This window comes from Stegostoma tigrinum, chromosome 35, assembly GCF_030684315.1.
Source record: "Stegostoma tigrinum isolate sSteTig4 chromosome 35, sSteTig4.hap1, whole genome shotgun sequence".
Taxonomy (NCBI): Eukaryota; Metazoa; Chordata; class Chondrichthyes; order Orectolobiformes; family Stegostomatidae; genus Stegostoma; species Stegostoma tigrinum.
The window spans coordinates 24797764-24813989 of NC_081388.1; the positions used below are offsets into that span (position 1 = coordinate 24797764).

General features: G+C 40.0%; 2 protein-coding genes across 4 annotated transcripts in view; one reads left to right on the forward strand and one right to left on the reverse strand.

The window, feature by feature from the left end:
- The window catches only part of LOC125447611 (interleukin enhancer-binding factor 3-like), a 61906-nt gene that overhangs the window by 41648 nt on the left and 4032 nt on the right, over nt 1-16226 (forward strand). For 2 of the 3 annotated variants that reach the window (XM_048522170.2, XM_048522171.2), the window contains exons 14-18: nt 1761-1901; nt 2146-2283; nt 2429-2566; nt 9091-9253; nt 9959-10060. In XM_048522170.2, coding sequence (XP_048378127.2) covers nt 1761-1901; nt 2146-2283; nt 2429-2566; nt 9091-9253; nt 9959-10060 — 682 coding nt within the window. Of the gene's footprint in view, nt 1-1760; nt 1902-2145; nt 2284-2428; nt 2567-9090; nt 9254-9958; nt 10061-13401; nt 15426-16226 lie in introns of those variants that run through there. The other variant, XM_048522172.1, reaches the window with a different exon arrangement.
- The window catches only part of qtrt1 (queuine tRNA-ribosyltransferase 1), a 30406-nt gene continuing 24689 nt past the window's right edge, over nt 10510-16226 (reverse strand). The window contains exon 11 of the mRNA XM_048522174.2: nt 10510-13689. The gene's annotated coding sequence lies outside the window, so the exon portion shown is untranslated. The remainder of the gene's footprint in view (nt 13690-16226) is intronic.

A 16226-nucleotide genomic window follows, 5' to 3' on the forward strand; every position in this document is an offset into this window, starting at 1 on the left:
TGATTGCACAATATTCAGCAGCATTCATGACTCCTCAAATACTGAAGCAGTCCATGTGCAAATACACCAAGACCTGGAAAATATCCAAGTTTGGGCTGAAAATTGGAAAATAACACTTGCACTCCACAAATGCCAGGCAGTGACCAACTCCAACAAGACAGAATCTACCTATTGCCATTTGATATTCAGTGGTATTGCTGTCACTGAGTCCCTCACTATCAACGTTCTGGGGTTACCATTGACCAGAAACTAAACTGGATTAGCCATTTATGAGTACAGAGCCTAGGACGCCTGCGATGAATAACTCTCTTCCTGACTCCCCAAAGCCTGTCCATCATCTACAAGGCATAATGCAGGCGTGTGATGAAATATTCCCCACTCGCCTGGATGAGTGCAGCTCTGACAACACTGAAGAAGCTTGATGCCATCTAAGATAAAACAGTCTGCTTGATTGACTCATGTCCACTAGTATCAGTGTCAGCAGTCTGTACCATCAGCAATATACACTGCAGGAATTCACCAAGGCTTCTCAGACAGAGCCTCTAAACTCACAATCCCTGTCATCTGGAATTAGCAGCAGACACACGTGAGCACCACCACCTCCATTTCACCCACCATCCTGACTTGGAATTTTATCGCTGTTCCTTCACTGTCATCAGGTCAAAATCCTGGAACTTTGTCCCTAATGGTACTGTGGGTCAACTAATGCATGTGGGCTGCAGTAATTCAAGAAGGTAGCTAACCACCACCACCTAATCAAAGGCAGCAAGTGATAAGCAATAAATGCTGGCCAGCCACTGTTGCCCATGTCCCATGAAAGAATAAAAATTTTTAAAACCCCTGTTAATTGTGAATGTGTATGAATATTCCATTTTCTTATTGTGTAATGACTTTGGACTCCCGAACCATTCTGGGTGGAAAATAGATGCCTTGATCATGGGATTAAAACTCTCTTCAGAAGTAACTCTTTTACTCCAAGCACAAGGGAAAAGCTAGTCTAGAAACCTTGAGGGCAAGATTGGACTATTCCTCCAGCCCGGAGAAGAGAGCCCTACCTACAATCGCTCAACTCTGGTAGTGCAAGGGAGACTAATTCACTCACCTGCAAACATTCTTCTTCACAGACCTGGCTTCAGACTTATCTGGGAATCAGGAGATGCGTTTGTCCCAAATAACAACGAGAGAGAACTCATCCAGGCCTATATGTGTACACTTTGAAAAGGACTTGATCTTAACATGATTTGCTTTTGTGCTCTATTAACTTTCTAGCAATCTAATTCAATTCTTTAGAATCCACCTTCGCGTGTTTGTTTGTCTTTGTACATGAGGGAGTGAGTGTTTGTTGCATTGTACATTTTGGGATGTTGTCTGAACAAATGTCAACTTCTCTTGCAATTCTACAAACCTGGAAATGACAACACTCTGTCTCCCTCTAAATGGGATCCTGTAGCAGACACCTGAAGGCTAAGGCAAATGAGAAAATTCATTCTACTATCTTGCACCTATCTATAAAACCAGTATTTGGTCACAAGATTAAGAACAATTGGTTCTTCATATAGTGGTAGGTCAGCTGCATATACAACTGAATTCCGATCGTAAGGAACTATTTTTTTAAAAGAACTTGATTGCATTGAAATTTTGAAAAACCAACTTTTATAATTTTCTATCTTTTGCAAAGATCTACTTGATGTAATGCATGCTTTTTTTTATGTGGTGCTTTAACATTGACCTGTGCTGACTATAAACTCATTTCCTTGCAGGTTTTGCAGGATAAGGGACTTCCAACTGGAGTGGAACCTGAGAAGGCTGAAGAAACTGTGGTTAAAATAGAACCTAAGCCAGTTGCTCCAGCTCCTGCAGCAGTAACTCTGAAGACTGTACCTATGACTCCAGAGGCTGAGGTACAGTATCACGTTTGCTGGCAGTTTTGACTCTGCAGTTTTAATACAATCTTCTTAAAATGCTGTTTTAAATAGTGGTTGAAATTGACTTGGGCAGTATGATTCACTAATCTGCTCATAGAAGAGTTGGCCTCTTGGTAGACATGATGTCTGTGATGATGACTTTCAGCAGAGCTAGAGTTGATTGACACCTGAAATTTTTTACTTTGACTGGGTATTCTCCCGGTTTTTGTCTTCCTTCCAGAGTGCGCGTCAGCAAGGCCCAATTTTGACCAAACAGGGAAAAAATCCAGTTATGGAACTGAATGAAAAACGAAGGGGGCTGAAATATGAATTAATTTCTGAGACAGGTGGCAGTCATGATAAACGGTTTGTTATGGAGGTATGGGTTGACTTTGACCATTTTGCAGTTTAGAAATGTGTAAAATATCTTTTAACTCTGAAAGTAAATAATTTAAATAACCTTAAATAAGCCTTAAACTGAAATAAAACGTAAGAAATAAAGCAAGAATGTTTTTACCTTCCAGGTTGAAGTTGATGGCCAGAAATTCACTGGTTCAGGTTCTAATAAGAAGGTAGCTAAAGCACATGCTGCACTGGCAGCACTAGAGAAACTGTTTCCACATCAACCTCCTGTAGAAGTAAAGAAAAAAAGGATTGTTCAGGTAAGTCTTGTATAGGACTAGGAAAGAAAGGACTGGCATTTATAATTTTAGCTCTTCCATGAGACAGTATGTGGTCAGTACCAAAGAAGTTACATTGCCTCTATTGCATGTTTTTGCTCCTGTGTTGTAGTAATAGTTTTGTTGCTGATCTGAGCTTGGATTACTTGACCACAAGCATCCATATTGATGGCACTGAGCCTTGTTCATATTATCGCAGTATGATGAATTTTACAATGAATTGCTGCATTGTGGTCCAGAATAGAAAATCGGGACAGTTTTTGTTTTCTTCCAAGCAAAACAGACCTGTTTCCTGGTAAAATCACTAGACTGCTCCACTCAATCCGGGTAGTATGGCCATGTCACTTGTTAACCTCTGCTGAAATATGTGGCTGTAAAAATGACATTGAACCTCACTTTGGCTTTGAGTCAACGAGATACCTGATACTTGTTGATCTAAGCTTGACGAGCTAATGGCTATTGGAAGGTGACAGTATTGGACTGCTAGATTAGAACATATAAATAAAGGAAGACATATACTGTGAAGACAGAATAAGTCTAATTGAATACTGGGTTTTATAACAAGAGACATGGAAAGTAAAAGTGGAGCTTTAGTGGCAAATCTATGTTTTTTTAATTCATCCACGGGATGTGGGTGTCACTGGCTAGGCCAGCATTTGTAGCCTGTTCCTAATTGCGCAGAGGGCAGTTCAGAATCAACCACATTGCTGTGGGTCTGGAGTCACATGTAGGCTAGACCAGGTAAAGGTGGCAGTTTCCTTCCCTGAAGGATATTAGTGAACCAGATAGGTTTTTTTTGACAATGAATTCCTGGTCATCATTAGACTCTTAATTCCAGATTTTTAAAATTTAATTCAAATTCCACCACTGCCATGCCAGAATTCAAAACCAGGTCCCCAGAACATTACCTGGATCTCTGCATTAACAGTCCAGCAGTAATATCACTAGGCCAACATATTAAGACCATCGTCTGGAATATCATGCAGTTTTGGGCTGCACATTCTAGAAAAGGCATTTGAGGGTTTCTATTGGGTAAAATGCAAAAGCATTAGGAATCTACAATTTATAAAGAAATATAAGTTCAAGGAAAGACTTAGAAAAATTGATGTTTTCAAATTAACAATTATAAAGGAATGGGGTTAAATTGCCAATAAGTCTACTGACTTGCAAAAATTCAGTAATTAATTACAATAAGTGGACAAAGTGTAAGATGCAAGCGACTTAATCAGTTAGAGAAGGCGGCTGGGCGGGGGGAGATAATAGGGAACCACAAATTATAGAAGTTGAATAAATAATTTGCATCAATCTTAGCTCTAGAGAACACTAATAGCATTCCAAAAAAATCTAAATAATCAAGGGGCAAAAAGGAGAGAGGAAATGTGTACATTAACTATCACCAGAGGAAATGTACTGGAGCTGAAGACTTATAAGTTCCCTGGACCTGATAGGATGCATCCTAGGATATTAAAAGAAGTACCTATGGAGAATGTGGGTGAACTTGTAGTAACCTTCCAGGAATCCTTAGATTATTGAAAAATGCCAGACGGTCAGAGACAAAAAGCAGAACAGTTAGCTTCTCAACTATTTTTGGCAAATTTTTGAAGTCCGTTATAAAGGATGTAATAGCAGAACATTTAGAAATGCATAAAATATAGAAATACATACAGAAATACATAGTTTGAAGGGGAAATAATGACTGGCAAAAATGATTAGAATTTCTTGTAGACAACTACCAGTAGGTTAGAAAAAGGGAAAATAGTGAATGCAATATATTTGACAGAAGGCATGTTGTTAAGGTACCACATATTAGGCTAATTACTAAGATAAGCTAATGCAGGTTGTATATCAGCGTGGATAGAGAATTGGCTAACTAATAGGAGACAGCAATGGAACAAGAGGAGGCATTTTCAGGACGGCAACCTGTAAGAAGTAAAGTGCCACAGTGGTCAGTGCTGCGCCACAATGTTAGTGACTTGGATGACAGAAATGAATGCACAACCAATAAGTTTGTAGATGACAGAAGTAGGCAGGTAGGCAAGCAGTGAGGATGGCACAGTTTGCAGAGGTATAAACGCAGGTTCACAAGTGGGCAGAAATTTGGTTTGGGGAATAAAATGTAGAAAAATATGAGAATGCGTTTTGATAGGAAGAACTATTGAGGAGGCAGGGAGGCTGCGGAAAGATTTGAACAGTTTAGAAGAGTGGGCAAAGTGACAGATGGAGTATAGTGTAGGAAAGTGTAAGGTCATGCACTTTGGTAAGAAGAAAACAAGTGTGAATTGTTTTCTAAATGGGGAGAAAATTCAGAAGTCTGAAGTGCAAAGAGACTTGGGAGTTATAGTCCAGGATTTTCAAGGTAAACTTGCAGGTTGAGTCAGGAGTTAGGAAGGCAATTGCAACTTCTGGCATTTATTTTGAGAGGACTTGAATATAAAAGCACTGATGTTACTCCTGAAGCTCTATAATCTCTAGTCCGGCCACATTTGGAGTGTTGTGTGCAATTGTGGGCCCCATGTCTCAGGAAAGATGTACTGGCCCTGGAGCAGGTTCAGAGGATGTTCGAGAATGGACCCAGGAATGGAAGGCTTAACATTTGAGGACTCTGGGTCTATACTTGATGGATTGGGGTGGGTGGCGGGAGAAGATGCTAATTGTAACTTACAGAATACTGAATGGCCTGGACAGAGTGGATGTTGGGAAGATGTTTCCATTGGTAGGAGAGACTAGGATCTGAGGGCACAACCTTAGAGTAAAGGGAAGACCTTTTAGATTAGAGATAAAGAGAAACTTCTTCATCCAGAGAGTGGTGAATCTATGGAATTCACTGCCACAGAAGTCTGTGGAGACCAGATCATTGAGTTTATTTAAGACTGAGATAGGTTCTTGATTATCAAGGGGATCAAGAGCAACAGGGAGAAAGTGGCAGAATGAGGTTGAGAAACTTATCAACCACGATTGAATGGCAGAGCAGACTCAGTGGGCTGAATGGTCTAATTTCCACTCCTATGTCTTATTCAACACTTTTCTATTCAGACCGTTATTACAGAGAATCAGCATAGGAAGAGGTCATTCATTCAGCCCATCATGTCAGCACCAGCTCATTAAATGAGCATCATTGCCTAGTCCCTGTCTCTTGCTGCTTCCTTATACTGTTGAAGACTATTTTTATCCAGTGTTGTCATGAATGCCTCAATTGAACCAGCTTCCACCATACTTAAGGGTAGCACATTTGAATCTTAAGTGGAGAAAGACTGCAGAAAACTACAGCACTGGGCTATTTTGACATCCTTGAGCATAAATCGCAAAAAGTTTGTATTCCAGTTTGGCAAGTAATAATGATGGCATATGAAATGTTAGCCTTTATTTCACAGGGAATGGACTTTAACATAGGGAAGCCAAAAAAAAATTAATCACAAGAACAATGAGAAGAGTGCAGGCAGTTCAGATTACAGTTGCTGCTTTTTGGAAGATAATAACCAACATAGTGAGGTTGTTGGCTTGCTCGGTGAGCAAGTCATTTTTGTTCAGATCTTACGTCACCATGCTAGGTGACATCATATAGGCATCATCATATCACCATGATAGGTAACCCTATCGCAGGACAGCCGCTGATGAAGCAATGTTATTTTACTCTGCTTGGAATTTATACTGTCTGGTCCATTATGGTGCGTACTGTCATTTACGATTTTGACCTGTATGGGTTTGTATATGGGAAGTGTATGTATACTTGTATATGGGAAACCTTTGTCAACCAACTGAACTCTACCCGCGAACAACTTCACTTCCTCCACGAATGCCTCAGGAACCAGGTACTGCCCCGCAGCATGAAATACAAACCTCTACTGAAGAACCCACAGGCATATAAAATAGCTGAACAGAAAGGATGCAGAATGCTACGAACTATGTATAATGAGGCCCATAACCAACTCCACAGGTACGATTGAGAAATTGTGCACCAAAAATCAGAGTATCTAAACTCTATAGACCAGCCATGGACTGTGACCCTAGAACAGGCCACCACCATCAATCAACACAAAACCAAAACTAAGGAGACACTAGCTACAGGAGAAATTTACCAAACTGATCCACCACAAAGACAAGGACAATAACAAACTGGACACATGGATAAGAAATCCAGCAGACAATGCTCAAACCGAGAAAGATGTTCTATTGTGTGGGCTGAACTATAACCAAAAAGATGTGAACAGAATAGATTTTGTGGCTGCTCTAGAGAATACATTAAAAGACAACAAACTCACGGATGAAACACAGTATGCCATCCGACAAACTATAATGCCCACAATACACAGAAGAAACAAAAGGGACAACCTGAACACGGCAGAGAGTAAAGCACTAGATAAACGCAAAGACAAGAATATCATAATCCTACCAGCAGACTAAGGGCAGATGACCATCATCATAAACCAACCAGACTATGTTATGGAGCACATACATTGCTTGCAGGTACAACCACTTAGCATCAGGTGCCAATAGACCCAATACTGCAGCTAGGTAACAATAGGATCACCTAGACACTGAAGCGACTATTGAATGCAGGGCAGATAACCTAGACGGACTTCATGAGAATGAAACCAGAAGGCACAAACATCCCTGGATTCTATGAACTGCCTCAAGTACATAAACCAGGCATCCCCCTCAGACCCATTGTTTTGCTGTCAGGCGCACCATCACACAAATTGGTCAAGGACCTACAACAGAGATTGAAACACCCTAGTAGACGGATCACCTCATTCTACCCACTTAACCCAAGATTTTCTCAATACCCTCAGAACATAAAAATCAGCGATTAGTAGATTATGGTATCCTTTGATGTCACAGATTTATTCACATCAGTCAACATCCCACTAGCCAAAGAAACAGTGGCCGTGTTTCTAGAGGAAACAGCAATGCAGACCAGCAGCTCCATCAGCAAGGACGACATACTTAAATTACTAGACTTCTGTGTCATCACAGACTTCATCTTTAATTTGTTTATATATTTGACCATTAATGGTACACCAATGGAGTCACCCATCTCAGGACTCATCGCAGAAGCAATCCTGCAAAGACTAGAACACACCACCCTCCCCCGCATTCAACCTAAACTGTCAATCCGGTACGTAGATGACACATTTGTCATTATTAAGCACACTAAATTAGAAGAGACCCATCACCTCATCAACAGCATATTCACAAGGGAAGAAGAAAACAACAATCAACTTCCATTTCTGGATGTTAAAGTAGAGCGATTGACAAACTGGGAGTTCCGATCCTTAGTATATAGAAGAGCACCCCATACAGATCAAATCCTCAACTTCCACAGCAGCCACGCCAACACCCAACAAAGCTGCATTAGGGCACTATTTAAACAGGCCAGGACACAATGCAACACTCCAGGACCATGTAGAAAAGAGAACACTTGAACAAGATCCTTACTTTAAACAGATATCCCCACAACCATACATCCAGAGTTGCCTACAAAACAGACAACAACAGGAGGACACAGTATGATATAACACACTGCCCTGCACCAAGAACATATTGGAACTGACAATAAGACTCCTAAGATCACTAGGAATCATGGTGACCCACAAACCCACATTCGCAGTGCGAAAAACATTCACAAGGATTAAACTCCCCATTCCCACAACATGCAGAACCAACATGGTTTGCAAAATATCAATGACTGCCACAAACATTTACATCGGACAGACAGGAAGGAAACTAGCCATCAGAATACATGAACGTCATCTAGCAGCACAACAGCATGATGAACTCCTTAATATCGATACACTCAAACAATGAATGCCATCAGTTTAACTGGACAAAGTAACCATTGTAACCTAAGCCAAACATAGACGCACATGGAAATTGCTCGAGGCATGGTTCTCTACCTGTACTTAAATCAACAAACATATAGAATTGGACCCCATACACAAACACAAACAGTTCAAAACCAGAAATGACAGTACTCGCCATAACAGACTGGACAGTATAAATTCCAAGCAGAGTAGAATAGAACAATACAGCGCAGAACAGGCCCTTCGGCCCTCGATGTTGCGTTGACCTGTGAACTGATCTAAGCTCCTCCCCCTACACTATCCCATCGCTTCATTGGACGCTCCACTGTTGATGTCACCAAGCGTGGTGACAAAATGTCTGAACAAGAACCAGCCAGCTCGGCAAGCAAGTTAACAATTTCATCCACAACCCAAGTTACAGATCTTTGCCAAAACTTTAAACCAATACAGTCTCACTGAGCCAAATGACCTCTTTGTGTTGGGTGATGTGCTTTGTAACACAAATGAGTGCAGATATTTAGGACAGTTGCTGTACTTAGTTTGTGTAGTGTGGAATTACTTGACCTGATTTAAACAGATTCAATCATTTTCATGAGTCTACAAGTTTTTAGTGTAAGGAAGATTAAAACATGTTGGCTGTATTACTCTCAGAAGTAAACCCTTCACAGTGCAAAATCAAAGTAACACATTTCTCTTTCCAAACAGCCACAGCAACACAACATGGGATTTAGCGGTGGAATGGGAATGGGAGTGCTCCCTACTGGTCCTTCTGCAGGTCCTCCAGTACAACGAGGTAGAGGCAGAGGACGTGGAAGAGCTGGCAGAGGTGGATTCCAAGCATCCAACAATTCTGGCTACTTGTCTTCTGGTAAGCGTTTTTGATTTACTGTTTTGCTTTCATTACTTTGGAGTACACAATGAATCTTGAGCATCCAAACATCCTGCAATGCATTCCTGAGACAGTGTCCCACATCTCTTAAAGTAATGGGAGCATTTTCTTCCTATCCAATAATTTCTGTCAGTTTGGCTTTTGAACATGGCCTAAAGAAGCAGTGATTTTTTTTCTTGCATCAGCTATCTTGTGGTATACTTTAAGTGACTATTTTAAATCAAGCAGAGGCTGGAATAAAATGAACCAATTTCTGTCTTGACAGTAAAATGAAGAACCAGTATGGATAGCCAATGTAGAAAAGATTTGATGTTCACTTCATTCTGCCTTCCCTCACAACCTGGTTTCGTGCTGTCTAGTGAAATCTATGTGAAATTGACTGTGGGCCTTTCACATTGGTTTCAGATTTTTGATGTTTATGATGTGATCCTTGAGTGCAGTTTATTAGAGAGGAGTTATTGCCCAGGCTGCAGTTTCTGCTGACATAATTGGTGTCCATTATAGCTGGGTGACTTTGTTGACTTAATATGCCTGCTCAGTTGCCTTGAGACCAGTTGTCAAGATTGTCCTAGAACACTGCACCATAGAAATGTTCAGTGGACTATTGTGACTTTTCAGGCAGGTATTTGATAGGAGCTATTCTGTTAGCTCCATGTGACAAGTATTTTTGTTTTTCTTTTCCAGGGACTGGCTATGGAGGTGGAAGCTATGGATATGGTGGTAGTGGAGGAGGAGGGGGTGGTGCTAGCTATGGCTATGGAGCCTCTAACTCTTCTGGTGGATATGGTAAGACTTCATTCTAAAATGTATGTAATTGACTTTATACACTATCCTGTTGCAAGAGGCTGAGGGCAGTTTCTACATTACCCTTGGGGCTAGGAAAAGGGTGAAACTGAATAAAATGCATGTCAGTCAACAAATGTACATTCTGGCAACACACTACATTATGAGTTGTCTTAATGCAACAGGAAAGTGATAAAGATTGACATTTGAGTCCTTTGTATAATGAGTGAAGCTGCTTTCTTTTTCAAACCAAAAGGACATAGAGTCCCTTAAATGAGTTATAAAGTTCTGTTATCCCGTATTATGGTCAAAGGCCTAATGATATAGCTTTTATCTCAAAGGGACTGATAAGTAGTACTTCAGATCATAATTAAACAAATTAGATTGCTGGTCAGCAAGGAAATTGAGATGCAAGGACCATAGCATGGTATTATTGGCAGGATTTTAATTGTTCAGGTATCGAGTGTGATAATGTTAGAGAGTAAGGAATTCAGGAAAACTTCCTGAACCATTATGTTCAGAATCCAACTGGAGAACGGCATTGCTAGATCTGGTGCTCAAAATTGAGGTATCTGGACTAACAGTTGAGTAATATTGGCTTTCATAGTATGTTTTATAAGTAATGGAAAAGAAAAAGATAGTCCTTGTAATTTGCTGGAAGGCTTGCTTTAATTAATGAGGGGTACTTTGATCAGGAGAAAATAGAGATTACAGCATTGAAGAAGATATATTTCAAGTACAAGTTATGAATATTCCAACAAGAGGAAAATACAGGACTGTTCCAGGGCCTGTCGATTTATGAGAGAGCTGGAGGGTATGGAGAGTATGAAGAGACAAAACAATTGGCCATGCTAAATTGCCCATTGTGTTCAGGGGTGTGTGCATTATAGGGGGATGGGTTTGAGTGGGATGCTGCAAGGGGCGGTGTGGACTTGTTGGGCTGAAGGGCCTGTTTCCACACTGTAGGGAATCTAACCTAATCTAAAAACAGGGTTTGTGATTTCCAGTAAATTCTGCAAGTCAGGCCCAGACCAGAAACAACAAACTGATAGGGCAAATGAAAGAGGAATGTCCTGTGTTTACAGAAAAAGAGAATGCTGGCAAAATGTTGCTGGTATTTGGGAGGAAGCAGGGGATAATTGCCTGAAGACTGGAGAGCAGCAAATGTAATATGACTGTTAATGATTTTTGACAGGAACAGACTTGATAGGATACTTATTTGAGTCAATTAACTACTGTTTGATGTATACTAATAGTCTGAAGTACAAAGTCAATTCAGAATTTGCTGAAATGTCAAACTTGGAGGGATGGCAAGCAGTGAGAATGATACAACTCGACTTTGACCAGGCATAGGCTGGCAGAATAGATGGACAAGTGACGGATGGACTACAGAGGAGTGAGAGATTTATAAGAAAGGAGGGGGAAGGCAATATAAACCTAACAGTGGAATTCTAAGAAGTATGAAAGAACAGATGGGCTGGGAGACCACGTAAATTGGTGTCTTAAAGTGAGGACATAGTGACAAAAAAAGTTATTAACAAATTGTTTGGGATCTTGGCATCATAAATCCAGGGTGTTAATTGCAAAAGAAGCAATTACACTGAACCATTACAAAACTGTTTAGGCCCCCGTTCTGGTCATCTCCCAAAGCAAAGCTGCAAGAATCCTTGAGAGGCTGCAGAGGAGATTACTGGGATGGTTCCAGCAATAAGGGACACGTTGAAGAAACTGGTCTCATTCTTGGAGATTGAAGAGAAATTTATTGTTGGTGTTCAATATTATGACAATACTTCTCCCACATGATCTGAAGCTATCATTAGTTGATCATACGAGGACTTGGGGACAGGTCTTGAAGGATGAGAGGAAAAACCTGTTTATGTGACGATTATTTGCAATTTGAAACTTAGCGCCTTATGGAAATGAAGAAAGTCAGCAACTTAAAAAGGAACTTAGATGGACACTTGAAGGAAATAAATTTGCAGGGCTACGGGAATAGAAGTGAGGATTGTTTTTCAGAGAACTAGTTTGGACTTGAGAGTTAAAGATAGACCATTTGGGGTTCTCAAGTTATCCATCTTAAAAGCTACAAATGTAAAGTCTTGGAAGGAAGTCTTGGTACAACATTATAATATATTGGTTAGGCTACAAGTGGAATACTGTGTGCTGTTCTGGTTGCCACATGATTGTAAGAACATGATTGCAGTGGAGAGGGTGTGGAGGAGATTCACCAGGATGTTGCCTGCGATGAAAAGCCTCAGTTATGAGGAGAGACCAGTAGGTTGGGTTTGTTTACCTTGGAGCACAAGAGGTTGAAAAGGGTTCTGATTGAGCTATACTAAATTAAGAGGCATAGACAGTAGATTGTGAGTATCTTCTTCCGTGAAGATGCGTCTCAAGACCAGAATGCATAAGTTGAAGGTGAGTAAGTAGTTTAGAGAAGATTTAGGGATTAAAATATTTTCTCCCAGTTGATGTTAAATATATGGAATGTGCTACGAGAGAGGATGGTGGAGGTGGGTACTCTTGACAACGTTTAGAACTATCTGGATAAGTATTTAAAATGCTGGGGCATTGTAGGCCACAGACCAAGTGCAGGTAAATGGGATCTGTGTATTTTGGTATTTGTTGATTGACATAGAAATGGTAGGCCAAAGGGTCTGTTTCCATACCGTATGGCTCTAAAACTCCAGGAATAAGTTATCCAAGTAAATTAGATTAGATTTCAGTTTTGTTTAGCCCTCTGAGCTCTTTGCTATGGTGGCTGATGCTCTGAGGAGCTGCTGGGAGACGCAGTTAAAGTTTGTGAGTTTCTTGTTTATTTACATAATTTATGAGGTAAATGCTATATAGTCTAGTGTTCGTAAGTTGCAATTCCATGACCCATCTGGGACTTCACATAGGTTCGCCTCTGATTAATGTCAATCTTCACATTGGTGCCAGGGAAATAATATAAGTAAACTTAGAAAATAAATATAAACAAAACTAAGGACAGGTTGAAGTGTGGTCAGTGGCTTTGTTGTGTCCTAGTCATATACATTTTACCAAACAGCCTTGGGGTCAATGTTATGCTCAAGTACACTTTTTGCGTTTAGCTTTTAGAGTTGCAGTTTGTACTTGCTGCCTAATACTGAATTATAGTTGGCTTATTTTATATTTCTCTGCTTTGTAAGCCACACGAAGCAAACATATTTATCAACAAACTGAAATCTGCACACAAAGAAGCAGCTTGCCTGAGAAAAAGCCACTTGCACGAGGTGACGGGAGCAGAGAAATCTAAAAAAAATTGGCATTCTACTTTTTACCGAGCACGCCTAATTTTTTTTTTCCTCTGCTCTGTCTCCCAGCTGCAGGTGACTTTTTCAAAGACAGCTTCCAAGATTTTCCCTCTGGCTAGAGGGTGAAAATTGATACAAAAACCTGTCCCTCCCACTTTGGTCTAACTCCTTTGAACTGTTGACGCCCAAAGTCTGCAGGCACGTTCTGGACTGTGTTGCTTCATCTGGACTCTGACATTTTGTGCCCACTGGTTTTTGACTTCGAATTCTGGCATCCATCAGACAAGTGTCTTTTATCTGCAGCATTTCTAACCTTTTGACGAGATTGGGGAGGAGACTTCTACAAGATCACAGCATCTGAAAAGCAATAAATCTGTTATAAACAATGGTAAAGCAAAAGGATTATATTTTCCAAAGAAACAATTCTGGTTCCCTGTAAAAACTGATCAGGCCTGTTCTCTGTTGGAACTTGTGTACTGGTGGTGTTTAGAGGCAGGACTTGGCCAGATCTCTGAAAAGGCCCAAATAATTTAAGCCTGGAATAATAATGTTTCAACATATTTGCATTAATGTTTTAATGTTGCAGCAGTTTATGGGTTCACACCTTGTGCTGTAATGCACTTGATACCAGTGGGAAGCATTTTTGGATGGCGTTGTAGATAAGACATTTAAACTGTTGTTCAAATGCTTCTAAAACTACATGTAGAATATGAGCACTTGAAATCACAGTCAGATAAGATAACCCCTTTGCAGATTTATCCGTCAGTGTTTTGTGTTTTATTGTTAGATTAGTTGAACAACTAGTTTAATTTCTGAAAACAACAGTGAACTGGAACTGAACACCCACATATCATTTTCCTGCTTAAAAAGCACGTGGCTTCCCTGTCATTCTGCCAGAAACATCAGGCTTAGGGAGCTGAATTCTCTTTTGTGTCAAAGTGGGATTCTCATTCTTCATCATAGTGCCCTAACAGCTTTTTCACCCTTTTATGGCTGTCTCCAAGCCTTTTCCCATTAATCTTTTTGTGTGAACATAAATATAGAGGATTCAGTCTGTGCAGACATGGAAGTGTTCTAGTGGTGGTGTTTGTCATGTAAGTTCAGGGCAACATTCTCAGGGCAAAAAAGGCCTATTTGCCCAATGAGTCTTCATTTCATAACTAAATCTCATCCGCCTCTAATGCTATACCTTTCAAATCCTTTATTCAGAAATTTGTTTCATTATCGATCATGTTTATTACAGTTTTGATGGTTTTTTAAGGAGCTGTATTTCCTGTAGATGAGAAGAAATTGCACCTGACTGCCTTTCTGAGCTACTCAACGGTAGTTGTCGCGTTGTTTTGAGCCATGATTGTCCCACATTATGCCTAAATAAATTAGGTCATTTCGCAGTGAGCTGGATGTGCAGATATGGCTTTGGATATATTTGGTAGTCTCATGGGTTGCTCGATTTCAAACAAAAATATAACTGCAGCATCCGTTGAAATTTTTTCTCTTAAAGCAATTCCCTTTTGACAGTTCCACTGATTTCCACAACCTTCACCTGTTCAGACAATATGTGATTCATTGCTAGCCACCTTCATTGGAGCAAGTAACACTGGGTCTTATATACTGCATCTGAATTAAGTTATTTCAATGAATGGAACATTCTTCCAAATTTTAATTTTTGAAATTAGGCACAGCATTTTAGGGCAGAGTACAGTGTGCTAACTGTATGGTGATATTCAAAGTGACGGTATTTTGGTGATATCTGGCTTTGTTGTTGCTGATCTTGATTTTAGTTGGTTTAGGCTGTATATCAGTGACATATTGATCCCATACCATCAAATAATACAGATTTTAGGTGAAGCAGTTATGGGATTTTGTGTATGACCTATTTTACTGTGCCTCCCAATCAGTTGACATTTTAATGCTGTTTTTTGTGTTGTAACTTTTTTCTACAAAAGAACAAATGTATAGCATCCTGACCAGGACCGATGTCAAATTGTTTATTCAAGTTCAATAAAAGTTTGTATGGAATAAAAGAGCTATGAGTGACATGGCTTCAGTCTCTGGAGTGGGGTGGCACTACGATAGCGGCATTTTTCTTTCAACCTCAATTGTTTGATTAAGTGTGTTGTGTTGACAAATTATACCTGGGATTTTCAACAAAGTGCAATGGTTACCCACTCTGAATGATTGTATAGTATTTCCTTATTGAAAGTTATAGCTGCATTCCTCCAGTGTCAGCTTTAAGTGGAAAGGATTAACTATAATGAGAAAATCTGATTTACTAATATAAAATCTGTTGGACATCTGTCAGTTGAAATACTGTATGTTCCTAAATTTCTATATTTGTAAATGAAATATTTTTGAATTCAACTTAATTTGAACTCATCAAATAAATGTTCTAAATTTTTGAGCTTAACTTCTGCTTCTGGGATTCTGCCCACTCACTCCTGCAGGCCTGTGACTTTGACCCTGTTCTGTACTGTCTGTGTACTTGGGGTAAGGAACAATGAATTGGTCTGTTCAACCGTATATGGAAACTTGTTTTACTCCAAAGAGCATTTCCTGTGGTAAAAGGGAGAGGGATTTTCTGGGCTAATGTAAGTACTGTCACAATTAAAGTGTATTATATTCTGGCTTTTGAGGGGACAGAAGGAAAATCATAGCCTTTGTTTCTCATAAAGGCTGACTTGTATTCCACAATGAAATTCAGTAACATTCTGGTACTGTACCTCTGGCCAAATTGTGGTTTGGAATCACATCACTCGTGTGGGGACGTCAGTGGATTCTATCTTCCTTTGCTTGGCGACATCATCTGAAAATATAGTTACTTCCAACCTATGTGCTGATCCTCTGAAGGGTTGAGTAGCTCTGTCAGGCCACTCTTCCTATGTCAAGTTGTGGGT